The sequence below is a fragment of the Terrapene carolina genome, unplaced genomic scaffold (assembly GCF_002925995.2).
Source record: "Terrapene carolina triunguis isolate 2854851 unplaced genomic scaffold, T_m_triunguis-2.0 Scaffold96, whole genome shotgun sequence".
Classification (NCBI taxonomy): Eukaryota; Metazoa; Chordata; order Testudines; family Emydidae; genus Terrapene; species Terrapene triunguis.
Genome location: NW_020664447.1, coordinates 23,233,743 through 23,257,694, shown reverse-complemented (window position 1 = coordinate 23,257,694; position 23,952 = coordinate 23,233,743). Strand labels below are relative to the sequence as shown.

General features: G+C 41.4%; 1 protein-coding gene across 8 annotated transcripts in view; it reads left to right on the top strand.

The window, feature by feature from the left end:
- TRAF6 (TNF receptor associated factor 6) overlaps positions 1 to 14,850 on the top strand; it is a 32,726-nt gene extending 17,876 nt beyond the window's left edge. For all 8 annotated transcript variants that reach the window (XM_024215471.3, XM_024215468.3, XM_024215472.3 and 5 more), the window contains 5 exons: positions 9,032 to 9,182; positions 9,916 to 10,074; positions 11,261 to 11,332; positions 12,554 to 12,631; positions 13,586 to 14,850. In XM_024215471.3, coding sequence (XP_024071239.1) covers positions 9,032 to 9,182; positions 9,916 to 10,074; positions 11,261 to 11,332; positions 12,554 to 12,631; positions 13,586 to 14,467 — 1,342 coding nt within the window. In that variant the 3' untranslated portion in view covers positions 14,468 to 14,850. The remainder of the gene's footprint in view (positions 1 to 9,031; positions 9,183 to 9,915; positions 10,075 to 11,260; positions 11,333 to 12,553; positions 12,632 to 13,585) is intronic.
- The last annotated feature ends 9,102 nt before the right edge of the window (positions 14,851 to 23,952 follow it).

The following is a 23,952-nucleotide window of genomic DNA, read 5'->3' as shown; positions in this document are numbered from 1 at the left end:
CCCCCAAAACCTGTGTTCTGCACTGTACAGCCCTCTCCTGAACAGTTCAGATATTAGAGGTTCATTGCCCTTGTGACGGGTCAATGGTCAACAGTTTGCTACTTTAACTGGAGTTACCAAACAGCTGAGTTGAAACACAACATTGAATTAGTTTAGATTGTAGCTAAATAAACTTGTTTTATTTTTAAAGAGATTTTAAGTGAGTACAAATATGAGGTATTAAAGTCAGAAATGATTCCAAGAGAAATAAAGTTAAAATGCTTTCTGGTAGCTAAAACTTAACAAGTTAGACTTGGTTGAAGGTAAAATCCTTACTGGTATGTTCCCAACAACATTGCTGACCAAATTCTGAGGTCAGGATCTCCCCCAAAGTCCAGGGGCTGGTTCCTTTGTTATCTTAGGTAAAAGAGAGAGATAGGGAGAGATGCCTTGGGGTGTTTTTGCCCCTCAGTTTTGTAGTCCAGCCACCCTTTTGAATTGGATTCTTCTGAGGATTACCCATCAAAGCAAAGTTTATTCAAACAGTAAAGAAGGCGACATGGAGGCTGATGGTGAGGGTGGTTGCATGCTCTTTGTTCTCCCCTGTATATGCTTGTCTCCTGCCATTTCACCCTCTAGCTGGATCAAGGACCCTGTTTACTACTTGAATGTGTATTTACCTGAATTTACATATCTTTGTTTAGGATAGACCTGCTTAACAACTTTTGCCTAGTCAGGGCTGCATGAGTTTGAACATGTGCTAACACCATCACACAGGAGGAATTCATAACTTTACATATAATGTTGCTACATACATTTCACAAGCATTTCATATTGAGCAGCAAGTTATTAGTTTTCAAACGATACCTTACAAGGTGTATTTTGTACCAAGATTATTACAGTAGTATGTAGTGTGTGAACATGGGTGCCTTTGGTCACAGGAACCCATTAGTAAAATGTGCCCATCCTACATAGAGGATGACAAACTACTACTGCTCTCTGCCACTGAGCAAAGTGAGTAGCTGAGATCTGTGCTGTGGATCAGCAGGGTTAGTACCTTTAGATGACCCATGTAAAAATCAGTGGGCTTCCACCTGATAGAATTTGTGAGGGGTTTTAGTTTGCTTTTTAAAAAACCTAGGAAATAACATTCATAAAAACTACATTAAAATGTTAAGGCTGCAAAATCAAGTACTCAGAAGTTAGTAAATGCCAGAATTTAAGATTGCCTGTGCCACCTTAATTTGTCACCCTTGTGTGTACCCAGTATAGAATCATAGAATATCAGGGTTGGAAGGGACCTCAGGAGGTCATCTAGTCCAACCCCCTGCTCAAAGCAGGACCAATCCCCAACTAAAGCATCTCAGCCAGGGCTTTTTGAAGCCTGACCTTAAAAACCTCTAAGGAAGGAGATTCCACCACCTCCCTAGGTAACCCACTCCAGTGCTTCACCACCCTTAATTATGATACAGTCTTTAATTACATGATCACATACTGTCTTTCCCGCAGGTTCCCTGCCCCATTCTGTGCATGGGATGGACAATGCTCATGGAATTAATCAGTTGTGTTGCGATATGAGGCTGTTGTCTGGCCTCACTCCTTGTAGAAGTTGGAAGATGTGTAGTGAATGGGGTGGGGAATTACAGGGAGAGAAAAGATGGTCTCATGGCTTAGGCAGTTTAATGCTGCCCTAGAGATTTGGATTCTATCCCTATCTCTGCCAGAGTTCCTATGTGACACTAGGCAAATTACTTAAACCAAACTTTTCACAGGTGGCCACTGACTGTGTTCCTCATTTTCTGGATGCCTGACTTGAGACTCTGGGATCTGATTTGCAAGAATGTTGAATGCTCAGAGCTGCAACTGAAGTCATTGGGAGCTGTATTTGAATGTGTAAAGTGCCAAGTACTCTGAAAAAATCAGGTCCTAGTCACTTTTCAAACTTGACACCCAAATTAGTGGATACTTTTGACTTGTTATGAAGATAGATGCATTAATGTTTGTGAAGCACTTGTACTATAGTGATGATAGCCATAGAAAAGCCATGAAGAATTTAATTCTGTATTCATAACAGAACTTGAATGGTGAGCAGTAAACAAGTATAAAATGAAATATTGAATAGCTGCTCATTAAATGAGCACAGTCAGTCCTGTGCACTGAATAAGGCAGGGACTTATAGATGTGCGGGAGCGGGGAGTATATGACCATGTAATTAAAGACTGTTTTATAATGCACAGTTGCATAGGTAACCTTAATTCTAACACTTGCTTTTTTTTCATAGATCCCAAGGCCAGAAGGGACCGTTGTGATCATCTAGTCTGACTTCCTGCATAATACAGGCCATAGAATTTCCCCCAAAATAATTTCTAGAGCATAGCTTTTAGAAAAACACCCAGTCTTGATTTTAAAATTGCCAGTGATGGATGGAAAATCCACCATGACCTTTGGTAAATTGTCCCAATGGTTAATTACCTTCACTGTCAATAATTTACACCTTACTACTTTTGCTTTTGGGTGCATGACTTTGCAATCTTAATTTTCTTAATGTAGTTCTCGTGTGCAATTTATATATAGTATACACTTCTCACTAGAACGGAGTTTGTTATCCAATACATACCTGGATAACTTACAAGTCTTCAATACCAGGCTTTTAAGTATTTTTATATGAAGCTAGGCCAGGCCACTGGGAGTCAGGACTCCAGGATTTATTTCTGCCTGACTTCTTGTGTGCAGTAGCACCAGCACACATCCTCTGCTCAAACTAATCTTAGGATTTTATGAATAAGTTTGCACAAGGAATCAAAACACTCAAAGGGGATGTAGTATCTGTTGATCTTACAAGCAGATCACCTAGATACTTAGGTGAATATGGAGCTTTAGAAATGCCTTAGTCTCCCAACCACTTCAAGGAAAAACAACTTCACTGAATAAAAAGGCAGATTTTTTTAATTAAAATTTTCTGTCAGAGTTCTGTCACGGATACACAAGAGCTCTGCTATGTCCCAGCTTTTAAACAGGACCCTTGGAGGAACCGCTCTGTGTCAGACCCTCAAGAGGTCCCACTCTTCCTTGAGGGTAGGCCACATAGACTCAGCACCTATAAGACATCTAGGCTCTAGCGCTGCTGTTTCACACTGTGAGCTCTGCTCAGTGAATCCAACAGAGATAGACTTCTGGTCAGAATTTTACTCTCTTCAGGGACCAGTGCACCTCAGCAAGTATTTGAAGTGCCATCTGGCAGCCTTTCAAAACAGAGTCGGATTTATTAGTCAGCTGGAACACAGCATGAGGAAATCCTTAGGTTAGCATCGAGAAATAAAGGTTAAAACATAGGCCATTCTGGGCAAGTCAGCTTTCCATCTGGCCAAGCTGCTATGGAATCTGCTTCTGGCTCTGGGTGGCTCCGTCTCATGGTCATTCCCAGGTGAGAGCTGCTGAACCCGTCCCAAAAGCCAACTCTTATCCAGAGCTTGTTGGCCCATGTTGAGTTTACATGCTCTGCCTGCCAGAGATTCCCATAAGTGTCAGTTGCTTAATCCTTGAGGCTTCCATTGTGTTTCCATTCTCCACTGATAGAGGTTGGTTTCAGCCAGTCCTTTAATAACCCTTCATTCCACCCCACACCTAGGTGACCCAACATCTCAAGTGTTTAAACCTTTTGTGCCCCCAGATAGCGATGCAAAATACATACTGAAACTGAGGCGTGCATAGGAATCATAAAAATATTACAGAAAATTCTCACTTGGTGAGAGGTTCCTCATATTCACTTTACTTTAGGATCCTTGCATACCTAAAACTGTGTTATTTTCCAATCCTTCTGCTCTTGAGATGCTTTTATAGTTTGCCACTTAATGACTGCACCCCAAATTCTGTTTCTTAATAGGTGCTTGCCATCATATTGCTTAATGTGGAACATAGGGAAAAATAAGGTGTTCAAAAGAAAACACAGGTGGAGAAACTTCCATTCTAAACCTCAGTGCATGGGAACTGGTTTCTCTTCCTTGTAACTACAGTGCAGTTGCTCAGTCTAAAGTGACACCTATTTGACCTGTAAGAGGGTACTAATAACAAAAGGCTTTTATTTCACAGAAAAGGAACTTCCTACTTCTGTCTCCTTTCATTTCAGCACTGACTATTTCAGTGAATACCAAACAGAGGTGCCACATCTTTTAGATCTGGGAAACTGCAGAACATCCCCATGATATTTTGAGTGTTATTAGTAATTCCCTCTCTGGTTCATTGCTATTGAAGTTTGTCTCTGCAGTGTGGTTTGAGTGGGGACTAGTGATAGTGAAAATAGGGGATTTGCAGTGCAAGTGTCAAACATTTGGAGGACCGGGCTGAATTCCATGCTTAATTGTGGCCCATCAGTCAGGGTATTAATTCAGGGTGCATACTTTCCACAGCACACTTACTGATATCAACAGGAGGCTCCCACAGAGATCAAGGGGAAAACTGACTTTTATATAGTAACTGTTTAGTTATTTGTTCAGTATGTGATTGTCACGGTCATCACTCAGTGGGAAAATCTGTTCCCCTTTTAAGCCATCTCTACTTCTGTCTTTTGTTTCTTGTCCTTCCCCATCTCTGTTTTACCCTTTCCCATGCCTCTGAGTTAATTTTGACACGGAAGTGCCATCATTGGGCTTTAGAATTAATACTCTAATCCAGTTAGTAAGGGGCAGAGGAGTTCAGACCTCAGTGCATTGTTTCAAGCTTTCTGCAGACTTGGGAAGATGTTACTACATTGGTTACATTTAGTCCACATTTGAAAAACTATCTCTGCATCCAGGGCTAGAAGCTTTTTAAAAATGAACTTTAGATTACATCATGTAGGCTACAAATACATCATGTGGGTTGGATCGCAGTACGTTAAATTGCTTCTCAGAAAGTGTTGGCTTTCTTGTAAGTAAAGCATTAGAAAACCCCTTTAAGTTATTTGACCTACAGTAGCAAAGAAAATGGCTTCTTTAGGTGACTGTTAGTGTGTGTTTCCACATTAGAGGTATTGGCTTTTATTTTTACTTCTAAAATTTGCTAACCAAAAACAATCTGTAAGCACCAATATAATACTGAAAAAATAAAACGTGACTCCAGTTTTCTGTCCCCTATAATCTCATTATGCCAAAACTTATGTAGCACTTGAGGAGTTTTCTGACATTTGATATATGATGCATCTGATGGACCAACAGAAATGAGTGGCTTGAGTTCTACAGTCAAATGCCCCTCACTGGAAAAACACGGCCTCCACTTTCCCTCCCATTTCAGTTTGGGGGGCCATAAGCAGAAGCACTTTGGCTGATTATACGTTCTGTGATACTACAGGAAAAGAGAGGCTATCTCTGAAACAGCCACTACAGCTGGTTGAAAAACTGCCAGAAAAAGCAGCAAATAACTTGACTAATAATTTCCAACAATCTGTAGAGCTGCACAGTAGGAAAAAAGGTATCTGCAAATAATGCATTCAGCAGCTGAAAGGAAAAACTAGTCAAATGACTTGCAAATCGGAGCTAGGGGTCATACCATATAGTTCTTATTTATAGGGCAAAACAACAAAGGGGATTCAGCAAACCAAGGCTGCCAAGCCTATAGCTGTTCCAGTGCAGCATCATTGCTCACGTTGTCCAAGAGCCCATCCACAAAACATCTGGAACATAGGATTAAAATGTTCTTGCACATCCTTAATATGGGACTGTACTTCAAGGGACATGCCTGCCTTGGTCAGTGCATCCATCCATATTATCCAATCTGAAGCTATAGTAGCAATAGTCGTAAAACCTCTTTAGAAGCTCATCTAAAACTCCTCAAGGAATCTGAATGTGTAATGCACACTATGCTTCTACTTTTTACTAGTGACATTTAAAACACTGAAGAGTTTTAAAAATGTTTTTAACTCCGTAACTTCACTGAAAATCCTAACTTTTCAATTACTGCTATAGGTGAGGGGCCTGCCTGCCTGTGGTGTTAGAACCGTTGCCAAGGAAGTCTGTGACCTAACCAAAATGTGACTAAGATTTTTTTTTTTTTTTTAAGCCCCAAACAGGCTACTCTCTTAAATATCAGGCTGAGGATGAAGTAAATCTTACCTTTTTCTCTTTTTCAGGTTTCTCCAATTAACTTTTGCCATTGAGTATCTTACTGAGCTATCTCTAGTAGCAATGGCTATTTATAGCCTGACTAGGCTAGTTCACTTTCTGTCTTTCTCCTTTAAGCTTCCTGCCTCTTTCCCAATCTAAATATTCATTGATAGGCATATATAAGATACAATCACAATAAAGCAATCGTGTACAGAGGCACCATTACACTTCAGTTAAGCTGCTCAGACATGCAAAGGTTTGTTGAGCAATTTTTAGAGGCTAGATGGTGCTTTGGCTTTGAATTTAGATCACTAGTGAATATAATATTCTCAATGTACTTACTAGTAGATTCTTGGCCATGTCACAAGAACCACTCGTTGTGGTACAACTTACCATGATTCTCAGTCATAGGCGACAACTCTGTGGGTGCTCCGGGGCTGGAGCACCCATGGAAAAACAATAGTGGGTGCTGAGCAACCACTGGCAGCCCTGCCGATCAGCTCCTCCCCACAGCACCTCCCACCCACTAGTGGGCCCCAGCTCCTCCACCACTACCCCATCACCTCCCGCCTGCCGGTAGGCCCCCAGCTCCTCCCCCTCCCTTCCAGCGCCTCCCACCCTCCGATGAGCGGCTATTCAGCGGCGTGCAGGAGGCATTGAGGGGGAGGCAGGAGAGGGGGCAGGCAGAGGCAGGGTGGAGGCTTGGGGGAAGGGGTCAGCTGGGGGTTGAGCACCCCTGGAGAACTCAGAAAGTTGGCGACTCTGCAGGAAAGCTCCCAATCTTGAATAACAAGCAGGGCAAATTGGTACTAAGGTGCATATATTGAACTGTGTGTGGGAAGTGTGTATAGCATCTTTCCACACTAAGCCCGGCTCTAACCAGTCTTGATGTCACATTTGCAAACACTTAAGTGCATCAAATTCACGAATACATTACTTAAAATATTTGTTGTAAATAATTGGCATTTATATACTACTCTGCAGTCATTGATTAGCTAATCCTTATCCCGTCACTGTAAAGGGGTGGGTGGGTGTTATCCCCATTTTAGAGCTGAGGCAATTCCCATTCCCCTGGCCATGAAAAATTGCTGATTTTTATTTAATGTGGTCCAGTTGCTAACTATAAACTTAATTATAAGCAGGAAGTTTGTAATGCGTTACACCACATTGTACCTGTAACAACCAACTTCCGGTTGTAGGTTGTAAGTAGAATGAATGTTTGTGTATTGTGACACTGAGACCAGTGTTTGGACTGGGGAGCTATAAGATCTGAAACTGCAGACCACTGCTTTGTTTTTTCCGTTTGTTTAGGAGTGAGATTCTTGTGGCAAACCATCTCCTGAAAGCAAAACCATAAAAAGGAAGGTCATGGTCTCTTTCTAAAGTCTAAACTTAGCATTACTGCTACAGAAAAGGGAGGTAACAGAGTAGGTGCTGGCCAATGATTTCCTTATCAAGTGAACAACACTATTTATCTACCTCTCCCCACCCCCAAATCCAATGATATTTGAACCTCAAAGGCCCTCTGACTCACAACCCACTCAGAGTATTGTTAATCCACATTTTTTCACACTAGCAGTATTGTCCATTAGCACCACAATTCAGAATTCTTCTGTTTAACTGTATTACTTAACTTTGTACATTCCCATATGCATGTGTTGGTTCACACCTGAAGGCAGGTACCAGGTAATCTCTGCTGTTCCAGAGAAAAATTGGGGCGTGGGAGATAGTATGGGTGAATTGCTATTTGAATTGCATTACATAGCGGCTCTTTTTTTAAATGTGTCCTGTGCATATATGAGTATAAAACGAGGAAAATGATACATTAAACTTTTAAGGGGCACCACTTGAAATCTAGTCAATTTCAATTTCTTTTCTTAAAATGGCTTCAGGTACACCTGCCCCAAATCCCTCGTCATTTTTATGTCTTGAGCATTACTTAAGGCTTCTTACCAGTGGCTTTTCTCATTCCTGTTGCTGTGTGAAAGACACAAAATAAAGGAGTCTAACTGATTATACAAAGGCCTGGTCCACACTACCCCCCCACTTCGGACTAAGGTACGCAAATTCAGCTACGTTAATAACGTAGCTGAATTCGAAGTACCTTAGTCCGAACTTACCGCGGGTCCAGACGCTGCAGAAAGGCTCCCCCGTCGATGCCGCGTACTCCTCTCGGCGAGCTGGAGTACCGGCGTCGACGGCGAGCACTTCCGGGATCGATTTATCGCGTCTAAACCAGACGCGATAAATCAATCCCAGAACATTGATTGCCTGCCGCTGGACCCTCCGGTAAGTGTAGACGTACCCAAAGGTAACGGGGAAACTGACTAGACAAAAGTGCTGTCAAATATAAAGTAAACAAACTGGAAAAAATAGAAATACTTGCTTCTCAACTTCTAATTATGGTAGTCGTGGGTGTTACTTGTAACAACGGTATGTTTTCATGTTTAAAAAATAAAGTGAGAGGAGAAGGGACAAAAGGTGCAGAACTCTTTAAATGTTTGATTCCAAATCCTCTTTTTGTGTGGTACAAACACCCATTGACTTCAATAGGAATTGTTCATGAAATGGCTGCAGAAATGGGAACCTAAATTATTAGCCTTTGTGTATCCTCTTTGCAGGTTTATTCCCAGAATGCTTACCAGTGCAATCATCCAGCTGGATCCGAGCAAATTTAACACTATTCTAACCCAAAGGAATGCTGCTACAAATGGAATTATTTTGAAACCTACATACATGTAGTATTCTGGTAACATTAGTTATCAGGTTATTTTATGGTATAATTCATGCTAGTTGCTGTGTAACTGCCATTATTTCCAATGACTGCCTTAATACTTTATTATGACAATATTATGAAATTTTCATTAGTGTAAGAGAAGACTTTAAAATAAGGGTAGGGAAAGAAGTCTGAGATTTGCTAGATATTTTTTTCTCTCGTGCATACCTATCACCTCATCCTCTTCTTTTTATGGTAGAGATGCAGGTCACAAATGTCCAGTAGACAATGAAATTCTACTCGAAAACCAACTCTTCCCTGACAACTTTGCCAAACGGGAAATCCTCTCACTGAAGGTGAGATGTCCCAACAAGGGCTGTCTTCTGAAGATGGAGTTGAGACATCTAGAGGTAAGAATCATTTTAAAAATGGAAAATAGTTTCCCATTTTGAAATTTAAAAAAAATCTCCAAAATGACTCTATGTAGATGGTCTTCATCTTCTTGGTGGTTGTGGTTTCAAATCCACTGTTTTTGATCAAGGCTGGTTCTGTTTCTCTAATTGAAAGAAATAAGTGGCTGATCTTAGTTACCTTACCCCAAGCGTGTGTCACAGCTTGCATACAGCAAAAGATAGTGCCTATAATGTTAATAACAGTGGTATTAGTTTCATCATTTTAGTCTCCCTTTGGCCTGTCTTTGTCACCAACCATATGCTTTCTATATCCAGTGTCCAAAATGCCAGTTAATACCTGCTCAAAGCAATCTGAATAAAATATAAACAATTTTTAAATAGTCCTGGAAGTTGTCCAATTAAACAATGTGTTAAACTGTAAAAAGTAGCCATATGATAACTCTTCAGTATTAATGTTTGTGCAGAGCTTTGACTTTATAGTCCTGTTCAAACCCTGGCTCTGCTATAGAGCTCTTCCGTATGGACTGCAATAAAAGTCATTGAGGTTCTAGGTTTAAGGGCTAATGCGGGCAAATCCTTTTGCAGGATTGGGGCCTGAAAGAATATTAAAGGTGCCAATTGTATTCCTCTTGGAGCCATTTTGGTCCATCTTGGAGATGTATGAGTACCTGGTACCTGGAGCACTTTTGGGGGTTTCTAATACCACGTCCTTTTGTTGCTCCTTATGCAGGAGCATCAGTTGAATTGTGACTTCTGCTCTGTGGAATGCCTACAATGCCAGAGCTCCTTCCCGAAGAACCAGCTGCAAAACCACATGACACTGGAATGCCCACGGCGGCAGGTCTGCTGTCCAAACTGTGCTACATCTATGGCTTATGAAGATAAAGAGGCACGTGCTGAAACATATTAGAGTGGATGAAAAATATTGTAACATTTGTCGTCGATTGTTAATGCAATATCAATGGAGGGTGTTCATCAGAATAGTAAATTGATCCAGAAACAGCTTTCTGTGCTGCTTTGCTGGACATTAGGAGGTTGTGACCTCCGGATTGTCCTCTCTTGGACAGGTGAAGACTAGTCTCCCCCCCCCCCCCTTTTTTTTTTTTTTTGGGGGTGGGGGGGGGGGGGGGGTCAAGATGGGGTCATGCTTGGTTAAACCTTTTTTGGAGACCCTATGGTGCATGAGGAGGTGGAAGGGTTTGTATAAGGGGGGACCTTTAATTTTGACCTTACAAAGAGAGATGTCATCATTAGCATCCCACAATGACCTTAAAAAGAAAAGGGGGAGGGGCCAGGATAACAGGATAGGACAAAAATACTGGTGTTTGGCAGGCTGTCTTGCTCTGCACACAAACACGTTACCTGCTGGAAACATGGACGAGTGTAGAGAGGGAGAGCTGTGCTCCAATGCCTAAATCTGTCCTTGAAACAAGAGAGTTGGAGCAAAACTTCTGGATTCTGTTCTTAGCTCTGATTCTGACTCCTGGGTGATCTTGAGCATCTGGCTTCTGTGTTTTGAGCTTTCATTTCCTTATCTCTATATAGACATAATCTGTCTCAGGGGGTATATTAGGTTTATCTGAAAAGCACTTCAAAATCTGCCATTGAAAATTCCCACATTAATGCACATCATGTTTGTGACCCTTTTGACCCTTTTTGTCAAATGTTAAGACTTCTTAATATATTCATTAATATCAATTACACAAGAAAATTCTTTAAAATGTTTACATCCTTAATACAGTTAATTAAACCCAAACTTCACAAATGTCTTGGGCAACTTTAGAATCAGAATTTTGTAGAATCAGAAATACGACTTATCACTATGAATTTCTGATGAGACAAGAATAAAATTCCAGAAAGTGAAAAGACTCATTCAGGAATCAGAAAGGAGGGTAATTTCCTATTTCCTAATTAAATCCAGCAAGATACAAAGCTTGAGACTTAAAAAATAAATGATCAAGAATTTTACATAGACATTTAGAACACAGGCAAATCGATGCTCCCTTCTCTTTTAATAATCATTTAATTGTTACTAATAGTTCTCATTTTCTTTCTCACCTTTTCAAAAAATGAAGCTTCATGACCAGAACTGTCCACTTGCAAATGTGTTTTGTGAATATTGCAATACAGTGCTCATCAGAGAACAGGTAAGAGCCTACCTTTTCGCCATATGTCTGTCTGTCAGGTTGGAGTGCATCCTAAATAATATTTAACCTATCTAGCTGCAAACAACTTAAGATTTAATGGTAACCCATGTAAGTGTCTGATTTCTCACACGTCAAACTTCCTCTAAATCTGGGGTTCTCAACCTTTTTCTTTCTGAGGTCCCCCCCCCAGCATGCTATAAAAACTCCAAGGCCCACCGGTGCCACAACTACTGTTTTTCTCCATATAAAAGCCTTGGCTGGCATTAAGGGGTAGAAAGCAGGGCAATTGCCTGGGGCCCCACGCCACTAGGGGGACCGCGAAGCTAAGTTGCTCATACTTCGACTTCAGCCCCGGATGCTGGAGCTCAGGGTCCTGGGCCACAATCCTGTGCGCGGAGGCTTCACCTTTCTTCCCTGGGCCCTAGTGAGTCTTAACACCAGCCATGCTTGGCAGACCCCTTGAAACCTGATCATCCCCCACCCCCGGGATCCCTGATCGAGAACCACTGCTCTAAATGGTGTTCCTGTCTGCAGTTGCAGTTCAGGTGAACTTTAAACACATGGATTGTTGACAGCAAACTCTGTTATGCAGAAATCTGGATTGGAACCATGGAGTACATCCATGGCTATTATGGTGATCGTAAGTGGCATCAAATAGGACTTCAAGCAACTGCTTGTACTTATGTCTGATCCTGAAAGTCTAGTTTGTTCAAGGCTCTGATCAGTTCTAAAGTCAACTGTACACATATTGTGTATAAGAATGTGCACAGGGGTGACTGTCATTGGAGACGTCCTGTCACCCTCTAGGTCAACATAACTAATCCCTTTCCTGGAATCTCAAATTTACGGAGAATAACAGTTATCAAGGAATATTACACTGGGGTGACTTGCAGTGATGTTGCTGCATTACCTTGCAATAATTTACTAAATGGCCTTTAACACTTAGTGTCTATTGAAGTGCAAATTAGTGGTGTGTGGTTGCTCATTATTCCATTAAAATGTTGAAATCTGTTGTATTTAAGTGTAGCCACGTATTTAGGCTGGATCCTGAGAGTTGGAATGTTGCTGTGTGCTTAACACACAGTCGCTAATTCTTTCATCATGTTTTGTGATCGAATGGCATAATTTCTTTTCTGAAACAAGAAGACTTTGATCTGAAGAGGAGAATGTAAACTATTCATCTTAAAGAAAAATTAACCTTAACTCTCATTTTGGTTTTAGATGCCTAATCATTATGATAATGACTGCCCTACCGCCCCAGTACCATGTACATACAGTGCCTTTGGATGTCCTGAAAAGGTAAATCTTTCTTTTACGCGCATCAATGCAAAGAACTCCTCAGTACCTTTCATCCAGTCTGTGTCACAAATTTCCCGGGTTTGATTTTTACAGTTCGACTTTCAAAAGCTGTTAGCATTGACCTGACTCCACTTCTGTTGAAGGCAATGACAGCTTGATTAGACAAGTGCCCGGATGCTTTAGCAAAGTCTACCCTAAATCTAATAATTTTCTGGGGTGCTTTTATTTTGCTGTTCTTACCTGTGTTGATTTCAGAGTATATTTTAAGCTCAAATACCAATTGTCTTCTTTAACTTTGCCTTATGAAAGTTTTTAAATGCCAGGTATATAACTCTTGTAGTTTAGGGAAAGCAAGTGGCGACTACTTAAAATCCGCATGATCCTCAAACTCTTGATTTTTGGTGAAACAGTGCAAATTGTGGGGGAAGTTCCAAGTTTTCTAATTACAGTACTTCTTTTTAACGGTACGTTTCTCTCATCTTCAACCGATTGCTCTCCTTGCCTTTCCTGAATACACTGTCATATTCAGGGCTCTAGTGCCACTACTGCAGTGCAATGTAGGGAATACATTGCTGATTGCTAACAGGATTGTATTTATGGCAGTATTAAATTTATGCAAAGTAGTGGAGGAATTCTGTTACCTTTTACATCATGATTTTAACAAATCATTTTGACTTAAACGCTATTTGTCTGTACAGGCACCTGCACTGGTTATTTTTCTGAGCTATCTGATCTTAAGGCTGGTCCAAAACAAAGTCCTCTCAGTTGGACTTGACTTGACTTTATCACATCACTTGTTTTGTCTTAGTTTTTGTTCCAGCTGATCTGTGTTAGCTAAAGCCATTTCTATTATGCACTGCAGTTTATCTTTGAAGCCCAATATTTTGTGGCTTAGTTGCAGGAAATGTTTTTGCTGCTCGAGAGTTTATGATGCCATGTCTCTTTAAATTCTAGATGCAGAGGAATGAGTTGGCACGTCATATGCAAGAGTTCACTCAGGTTCACATGAGAATGATGGCTCAGACTCTCCGGGGTATTAGTGTTACTACCACAACTCCCATGTCCTACCTCAGTGGCCTATCTTTTGAGCCATCTCTCTTCTCACATGTCCCACCTGCCACATATGACTGCAACCCAGAAGTTGAGAACTTCAAGGAAACCATTCAGCAGTTGGAAGGTCGCCTGGTAAGACAAGATCACCAGATCAGAGAGCTTATTGCTAAAATGGAGACTCAGAGCACTCACGTGGGAGACCTCAAACGCACTATCCAAAATCTAGAGGAAAAAATTGCCGAAATGGAGGCACAACAATGTAACGGCATTTACATCTGGAAGATTGAGAACTTCAGCACACATCTAAGAGCCCAAGAAGAAGAGAGACCTGTTGTGATCCACAGCCCTGGCTTCTACACTGGGAAACCAGGCTACAAACTGTGTTTGCGCCTGCATATCCAGTTACCAAATTCTCAGCGCTGTGCTAACTTTATATCCCTCTTTGTCCATACTATGCAAGGAGACTATGACAGTCATCTGCCTTGGCCATTTCAGGGCACCATACGACTTTCTATTTTGGATCAATCAGAGGGACTTGCAAGGCAGAATCACGAAGAAGTAATGGAAGCCAAACCTGAGCTTCTAGCCTTCCAGAGACCAGCAATCCCCCGCAACCCAAAAGGTTTTGGTTATGTGACATTCATGCACCTGCAAGCTTTGAAGCAAAGAACCTATGTAAAAGATGATACTCTTCTGGTGCGCTGTGAGGTTGTAACACGTTTAGACTTGAACATTGTACGGAAAGAGGGCTTTCAACCTCGCAGTACTGATGGGGCTGTATAGTCTGTTGTGCCCTAACTAAGGGAGCCCCGCACTGCTGTTCTTCCACAACAGATTGGAAGGATAAGAGCATGAACGAAGGGATTTTCCAGAGGGGAAAAGCTTCATGATAAGAGCAGTTATCTGGGTTGAACAATGCCATTCTGCAGGCTAATACAGCTGATTTAACTGAATAGAATTTGCTGCCTTTGGTATACAAGCTTTTTCCTCTGTGGATCATGTATTAAATATTTCTTCTTGTTCTCTGTTACTGTATTAAGCTAACTGAGGGAAGTATTGCTGTGTTATCAAAGGTGAAATTCTTCTAGAAGTCTGTGAAAAAGTGGAGCACTGAAGCTAAATGCCCCAGATGTCCTAAATATGAAAGTATTGGAATGCCACTAAAAGCAGGGGATGAGGATGGGGAAGCAGCTGGGAGGAGTGGGGGTCATGTGGGGGTGGTAGAGGATAAAGCAGGGGGATTACTTGGGGCTTAGGCTAGCAGTGTCTAGCATAAGGAGGCTAAGGGCCAGGGGACAGGCAGGATGAGAGAGAGGTACAACTAGTTCAGGCTGGTCCAGGTCACATCTCCCTGGGGAGTTAACGCAACAGGACCCAGAATCCCAGGGAAGTTTCTCCTATTTGCTCCTGGGAAATGGCACCTCCAGCTTCTGGCTCCAATTTTAGCTGGTGCTCTGAGATCATCCCCCTCCCTGTCCTTCCTTGAGGGCTAAATAGCAGCTGCCCCCACTGACCACTTTGTATATGCCTGTCTGCCCCTCTGTCCTGTGGGATCCTTTCTGTGCCTGTGCACCTGCCTAAGTGCCTTTGTCCTCCTGATTGACCTCTTGTGCTCCTACCCCATAGACCTTCCCCCCGTTTGTCCTGCTCTCTGCCCATTTGCCCTTCAGTCTCAGCTGGTTTGTCCCTTTGTCTGTCAATCTCCCTCTCACCTATCTCAGCCAGAGGCTTGAAGTACCAGGGCCAAAACTCTGCTGCTGCTGCTCAGGGCTCTTGACCAGACACGGCAGCCTCTTGTCCCTGGGAGCATCTGAGCTGCCCTGCACCATGACTGCTGAGCATCTGCTTTAACTAAAATACATATGAAGCCTCCAGGAGGCTGTCAGTGGTGCCAGTGCTGGGACAGGCACCAAGTGGCAGCAGCGTGCAAACCACTTCCCATTGTGACCAGATGCTGCCAGGCAGCAGAAACACTGAGAGAAGCAGCAGCGTAGCAGGGGCTGAGCCGGGCAGGGTAGGTGAACAGACTGGCCCCATAGGGGGTGGTGTCGTGGGGCTGCTCAAAGGGACACAGTTCAGAATGAGGATTTCCCCTGCTATCTAGAGAGGTGGATTGACTTCATTGCCACAGCTGCTGCTTAATAGTACCAGAATGGTGTTCCAGTGTGACTACACCACTGCCCAGGGGGATGCAACGCACATACTGTAGCGGAAGTGAACTAGCTCAACTATGGAAGGTGCTCTCATGCTACAAATCAGGAGATATTCACCTTGCAACATAGACCATTTCTAAAAGGACTTAAATCCAAATGGCAAGAATAGAGGAAGGAAACAAAAGTACAGACTATTTTAGTGCCTTTATAGCTTAGCCAGGGAATGCACAGCAAGGGAAACTCCATCACTTTGAATTTACCATGTTCCTTTCGGAATATGAAGTAAGATTAAGACTCAGTCCACAGTCCCTAGACATCTGTCGGTCTGTCTCTATCTTTTTTTTTCTCCTGAGGAATTATGTTCAGGAACATTCAAACAGGAACCCGCATGATGGTGTTGAATCAATCTTGGACTTCTGAAAAGTTTTCTACAAAACCCGTGCAATACAGCCCCAGAAAAGGCTAAACAAATGTTTCTGCTGAATGTGCTGAGATCACTGATAGAAACTATGGCTTTTAGGCCTCTCTGTAACTTATTTATTCTTTTTCCCCCCTCCCAAAATGTGTGTTCACCTTGTTTGCAATTGTGTAAAAACATGGCTGACGCTCTTCCACTATAACTAAGGTGGTGCTGGATGGGTTAAAGTTCTGCATTGGTAGGGATGCTTTTTGTGGTGATAGATCATATTGGTGTGAGATATGTTCGACAGAGAGGAAGAAGATATATACTAGGTGGCTCAGGGATCATGGAAACTTTTATCTCTTGGTCACACCTGACTTGTGCCAAACTTACCAGAGTTCTAAAATCATTCCTGTCAAATGGCACTCGGGTGGCCTGTGTAAAATGTGGTGGAGGGTCTATCACTAGTTCTCAGTAAACAATTGTCCATATAGTGCCAAAAGTGATGGTGGCTTGTTGAACTAGAGAGCTCTAGGACATAGTAGGTTAGCCACCCTCACCACCTAGAAAAGAACAGGATGGTAGCCCGCTAGTAGGGCAGTGTTGGTGAACTTGCATTGCTATGTGTTCTTATAATAAACGAGCACATTCTAGTTTCTATAGTGGCATCTTTCACAAACACTACATTTACTTTATAAAAAAAAAAAAAAACCTTGGAGATTCCTGTGCCTATTTCTTGGCTTTCTAGACTGATTGTCTGCATCCCATGTTAATGTTGTAGTCTTGTGCATTAGAAGCTGGTTAGTCCAAACTCTCTGTTGCTAATAGAAAAATAATGGATTTTAATGTATAGAATTCTTTTCAACTCTACAATATCTTCAGATTTGTATATAAACACAGAGATTACTTTTTTAAAACACAAAAAAAAAAGCCTTATTTGTCCTGTGGTAGGCATATAGACAATCTGATACAGAAAATATGGAACCAGGCCATGCATAAATGTATGAATATCTCCCAGTCAACATGGAGTATTTTTCTGAGATGGGGAAGCTGGCAAGTGGGGTTTGCCTCACCTCTAGTTGGGTAAATATTGCTACAGGCCAGCCCAAGTATCAGTCCCCTTCTAAGCAGACCAACAAGGACCAACCACAGGGAGGGAGGACAGTTAACGCACAAAGGCCCATTCTGTTACAAACTTCATTGTCGGAGCACCATGTTATAACAGGTGGTTTTGTGTGTGTGTACGGGTCTTTGAAGTGCCAACTTAACACCTCTAGGAGTTCCATTTTCATTACCCTTTCAAAATCCTTAAGATTTGTTTTTACAAAAGACCGTCAATTCCCAGGCAGAACTATCTGCTTTTTAAAAATCTCAATCTAGTCTACTTTTGACTTGAAATGAAATTCAGCATGGTGGCAGCTCTGTAGTATACATAAGTTTTTATTATTTCAATTGGATAATGTAAAATAGCGCAGCCTAATAGGAAATAAAAAAGTTGGTGCATGGTACACTGGCAGAAAAAAATATGTAACATTAACAGTTTTAGCTGCTGCTGATATTGTATCTATTGTGTACTTATTAAAGGTTGCACTATGGAATTCTAACCCAATGCCAAGCTGATTTAACCACAGAGCTTACATGGGAGACTTTCTGAGGTGATATGTTAAATATCAGCCAAATATATTCTGTCTTACTAACCTTACGTACTTATCTATGCAGACCTCACTCAACTACTTAATTTTTTTTTTCAAATTATCTTTGCTACAGTGCAGTTCCAGAATTGTCTGTCATATCACACGTGGGAATGTAATTTCAGCTGGTGGAAAGAAATTTGTAGAACTTAAATGGTGGATTGAGCCATCCAGATATGTACAATCCCAGTTGTTAGTTATTTTATTTAATCTCTTTTTGAGTTGGCATTGTTTGAGAGTTCAATTTCCGTGATAAAATACAGCTTTATAGTGTATTTGCTTCACCTTTTCCCTTAGAGGTCTGTTTTTCTTCTCTTTTAAGATATCATTATGCTATGACAGTGGAAGAATGATCTTGAAAAATATTTAAAAGGAGAATGGATTATGGATCACAACTGCCACCGATTTATGAAAAATTTTGGAATAAAGCAATCTAAAACAAACGTGGAGTTGCAATGATTAGCCTAGTTTTCAACTGTTAACTTTTTAAGGGAAGTGCTGAATTTAGGTTTTGTGTATAGCTCTTTCTCTGTGACTCTTGGTGCTTTTGCAATATTGTGTGTGTGTGTGTATATATCATCTTCTATTTTTTAAATCAAATTTCTGTTACCTGTGTCAAACAGTCTTAGAATAATAGAATTGTAGGACTGAAAGGAACCTCAAAAGATCTTGTAGTCCAGTCCCCCATTTTCCCCCTTAGACTTGCTTCCTATGGGATCTTACCTACCAATTCCCTGAGTTTGCTAAAGTCGCCTTCTTAAAATCCATTATCTTTATTGTGCTGTTCTCCTTCCTACCATTCTTTAGAATCATGAACTCTACCATTTCGTGATCACTTTCACCCAAGCTACTTTCCACTTTCAAATTCTCAGCCAGTTCCTCCATATTTGTCAAAATCAGATCTAGAACAGCCTCTCCCCTAGTCGTTTTCTCTACCTTCTGAAATAAGTTCTTGGAATGTATTAGAGATTTTTTTATTGGATAATCTGTACCCTGTTGTGTTATATTTCCAACAGATGTTTGGGTAGTGAAGTTCCCCATCACCACCAAGTCCTGTGTTTTGGATGATTTTGTTAGTTTAAAAAAAAGTCTTATCCACCTCTTCTTTCTGAGTAGGTGGTCTATAGTAAATCCTTGACATGACATCACCCTTGTTTTTTTATCCTTGAACAAATCTGTCTCCTATTTCCAAGTGTATACATTTAATATATACACAAAGCAACATCCCTTCCCGTTTTTTCCCTGCCTTTCTTTCCTGAGCAACCTGTACCCTTCTATACCAATATACCGGTAGTGTATTATCCCACCAAGTCTATGATGCCAACTATGTCGTAGCTGTTTTCAATAACTAGCATTTCTAGTTCTTCCTGCTTATTCCCTATACTTACATTACTGTACAGATATCTAAGATACTTATTTGATTTCCCCCTCCCTCCTCCCATGTTCTCTTTTGTCTCTCCCTTATTCCTGCTATGTATTCTTTATGTATGGGTGTACTTGCAAAGTTGCTGCTCTCAGAATTCTCTGAGTATAATATATTGCATATGAGATTCCTCTTTTTAGCTCAGTGTCCCCCTGCAGGGCAGGGGGAGTAATTCTTTAAAAATTGTCAGCACATAATTATATGCAGGCAATTATATTTGTGAGATGGAAAAACTCATTCTATGGGCTGGCTATGTAGCAAGTGGTCCTGCCTATTGAATAATTTAAATCTGGTAGTAAACAAAATGGATGGCCTTTGTTTGCCTTACTAGAAGACATTCTTTTTCTCATCAAATGTGCACTAATGCTTTGGTGCCAACAAGTACTCTAGTCAGTATTATTGAAGAAACGCTCTGATCTGCATTTGAACACAATGCACACTCTACTGGTTTCACTGAAGTATCTCTCAATAGATTAATATATTTTGTAACTAATGCACAAGCTTATTTCAGTCAAACAACTTTTTCAAAAATAAACTCAAACTTTTCCAGTACTAATTGTGTATTTTTCTCATGCCTTGGACATCCTTTGTCTGATGTGGGTTGAGCTATGAAAAAAGTTACAATCAGCCCTACTTTAGGCAATTAACCTTTAACCTATAGGCAGAACATTTTGGGCTAAAATGAAAGTGAGCCCATCTTAGGCTTCCTGATAAGCTTAGTGATAAGCACTTCAACTGCAGAGGCCCAGCTCTGAGAGAGCATGGAGGTTGGTTCATTGTGAGGAGCCTTGACTCCAAACTGCACAGTGGACACAGCCTGTTTGCTTTATGCTTTGCTCTGACCAGTGCTCCTAATCTCTGCGTGAATGCTAAATTTCCTCAGCTTTATTTCAAGGTGGGTGGGGGAAGAGTATTCGGCTTTCAACATTTTTAAATACTAAAACTGTTCTAAAGTTTCTGTCCTCTTTGGAAGAACGCATTTGTCTTTAAGAGTTAAGAAACTGTTAGCAAGAAACATGATCCTGATTACTATGAATGTAGTATTTAATGTGATATCTATGTAATTGTAAATGTCATACACCTAGAAAACCAGTCGTCGTCAAACTAATAAAAAGGGGAGGTCAAATTTGCTTATTACAGAAATGGGGTTCCAGATACCTTCATCTATTGCACGATTTCCTTTGCCCATACTTCAAAGTGTGTAATCATGTACCTTTGGATAGATGGAAGAGAAATATGATCACTTTTTGCAGTAAAATATGACACCTGCACCTGTGCCTAGCCATTTTTCATGTAAAGAGACACGCAGTTACAAGGTATCTAGTTCATCTGTGCATATTCCACAGTCTGTGTGCAAATGTGGGTGCATAAATATTATTGTGTATATGCAGACCTCTGCCCTCAGTTTTTGCCCCAAAGGTGCTTTCTAAAGCTGAAACCTTGAATTATGGAGTCATGCCCTGCCCAGTTTGCTATTCTTGCTAATCCATAAACCAATAAAACATGCAGCTCTCTGAGCTGTAGGGGGTAGTATATGGTGATTTCAGCTCAGCTGTTGGAGAGGCTGGAGCTGGTGCCTACTTGACTTTCTGTCAAAATAAGGTCTTCAACTGAAGCCCCAGAGCTAGCTGCTTTTTGGTGTGGCTTTACCTAGTTATTAGGTTACCACATGCCAAGGAGTTTGATGCTTTGCAGGCTTCAGCTCTTGTTCTGTGACCCACTTTGCCATGTAACTGTCAAATGAGTTGGATGAAAGGAACTATATAATTGCTAAACTGCTTAGATATTATCAAGTGATTATTTAGCCTGTTACTGAACCTGTGAACAGTGTACAGAAGGTCAGGAAGTGCCACCAATCTACTTGTCTGTCTTGCACAGTATCAGTTCTTCTCCTGCTGAACTTACAGTCGTCATAGCATAACACTCACGCTGGAAACCCTGCAGGTTCTACCTTAGATTGTTGTTGCTTTTATAAGCTCACAGTTTGTGGGCTTCACAGAAGAAGTGCGTTGGAAGGATGAAAAGTACTGAGCCTGTGTGGGAGGATGGGAGTTTCCACCACATCTGAATGAATATCTTCAGCAAAGTGCCACCTAATGTAATACTGCACCATCCAATTCAATACTTTATGTACTTATGTACACCTACTGCTTTGACATCTGTTCCTGTATGTTTTTAAGTTACCCTGGTGAGTTTCTCATCTGAGTATTAGCCAGTTTCACCCTGCTTAGATTGAGACCTGGCTAGGTTATAGCCTGTGGTGATATGGATGTAGGATCTACTTGAACATTCTTTGATAGTTTTCCATGACAGTCTATTCTCCCTTGAAAGCTTGGAGCAGTAATATGCATAAATACTCTTGTGATTCATTCACAAGGTGTTCACAGCTGCAGACAATCCATTAAATTCCCCCACTTTCTGCTCACTCAAAAATGAGTGAAGCCCTGCTATGAGAATACACTAGTCTGAAAAATGTGGATCTCCAGTGCCTATGACTGCTGCTGTTCTGCTTTCTCCAGCGTAGTGAAACTGCCTTCCATGTTAATTTCTTTGTTACCCATCTATTGCAGTAGTTCTCAACCTCTGGTCTGTGGACTTGGTCTAAGGGGTCTGCAAAAAAATTACGACTGAAAACTGATTGATCATAAGTCAACTATATGAACAGACAATAGATTCCAAAAGGGGTCCACACCTCCATTTGAAATTTTTTAGGGGTCGGCAAATGAAAAAAAGGTTAAGACCCACTGATCTATTGCTTTCTTAATAGATGAAAAGAAATGGACAAGAATCTTAACTTCATTGGCTGCTGCTTGGAGATGCCATTAGCTGAAGCACTGGAGTTGTCTGAAGACTCGGAAAGTTCTGACACTGCAGCAGGACTGTGTTCGGTAGCTTTTCTTTACTACCATGAGAACTAGATGCTCTTCTTTGTGGATGCTAACAAAGTGTGGAGAAAGAAGGAGTTATGTGTTTTTGTTTTGTTTTGTTTTTTATAAATGTCCTTTTGCCCACAGGTTATCTGCTAACTGCCTGTCTGCCAGCGTTCAGTCAATAGTGGAGGGGAAAGCAAATAGAAAACCAAACAATGGCAAATATAAGATACCTGGCATGAACAGCTACAAAAGAGTTAAGATAGCAAAGGCTGGGCCATTGATTGGGAAGAAGCAACCTGCTTGGCTCCCACCAGGCTGGCATAGTTTACTCTTCCAAAACCTGACTGCATAGGATTAAATGGAATTGTAAACCTTTAAAGATGCTGGCCTCAGGAAGGAGTGAGGGATTGTCAAGTGAGTCAGTGACTGTTGTCAGACTTGCAAGAAGACAGCATGCTGTGAGGAGGACAGTCTGTTTCTCCCAGCCAGAGATGGGTTCACCTGAGCTATGACTAGAGAAGTTAATCTTAGTAAAGAAATGTGTATAGGACTCTGTATTAACCCATTTTCCTTGAGCAATTAAATACTACTAAGTTTTGATTATGCTGTTTTTGAGTCACTTTAATCAGCTGCTGTTACAGGTGCCCAACACAGTCGGGCCTATTGGAATAATATAATTGTGTAAACAAGGGGCTGCAGCCCAGAGACCTGGTCTGAATGGTTGGAGTATGTGATTCCACCCAGAGTGAGGCACACGATGATGCACTCAAGTGACCAAAAGAGCTTTATGGCACAGCTCATCTGGTAACCATGACACACACACACTGCAGAAATGTATGCTTTCGGCCACTGGAGTGCCTCAAATAAATCCCATTCCTCAATCTCAAGTAGAGGAGTAGATTCTTTCAAACCCTGGGATAGTATGTGTGGGCTCAACACTTTTATTTTTGGCTGTTTTCTTTCCTGCTTGCTAGTGTTTGTTTTCCACACAACAGGTCTGTTTCTATTACATCCTTCTACAAAAGAGAAATAGTTCAGGCTGGCAGCTGTTCTTTAATTCTCCTTAAAACAAGATCAGCACTCCTAGGATTTATGATGCACCTCATTTGAAATCTATGCCATCATGCCATCATCGGGATACCTCAGCAAAGGAGAGTACCAGATTGTTGAGACACGTGCATTTTCATCAGGCCTGATGCCAGACTTGGCCTTCAGCTCTTCAAGCGTGGTTAAAATCAGTTTATCAACCTGGCAGGCACAGCACAAATGTGCAGGGTTTAGTTCCCCCACACATTTTATCCTTGCTACTCTGGTGGAAGGACTCACAAAAAGTCTGCCGAGGAGTCCCATTCGCCTTGCCATCCACACGCTGGTAATGGATGCTTCCAAACAGGACTAGTGAGCACACCTAGACCATTTTCACACTCAAGGCTGGTGGTTCGTAACAGATTCTTCTCTGCACATAAATCTGTTAGAACTCAGAGCCATGTTTAGCATGCAGAGCTTTCCTGCCCCTCCTCAAAGGGATCACCATTCAAGTCCTGACAGACAATACTACAGCGATGCACTTCCTCAACAGGCAAGGTGTAGTGAGCTCATCCCTCTCTGTCAGGATTGATGCATATAAAACCAGGACAATCTCATAGTCCTACGCTAACAAGATCTTCAGAACAACCTGGCAGTCCAACTCAGCTGGTAATGCTTCATTAGTCATGAATGGACCCTCAA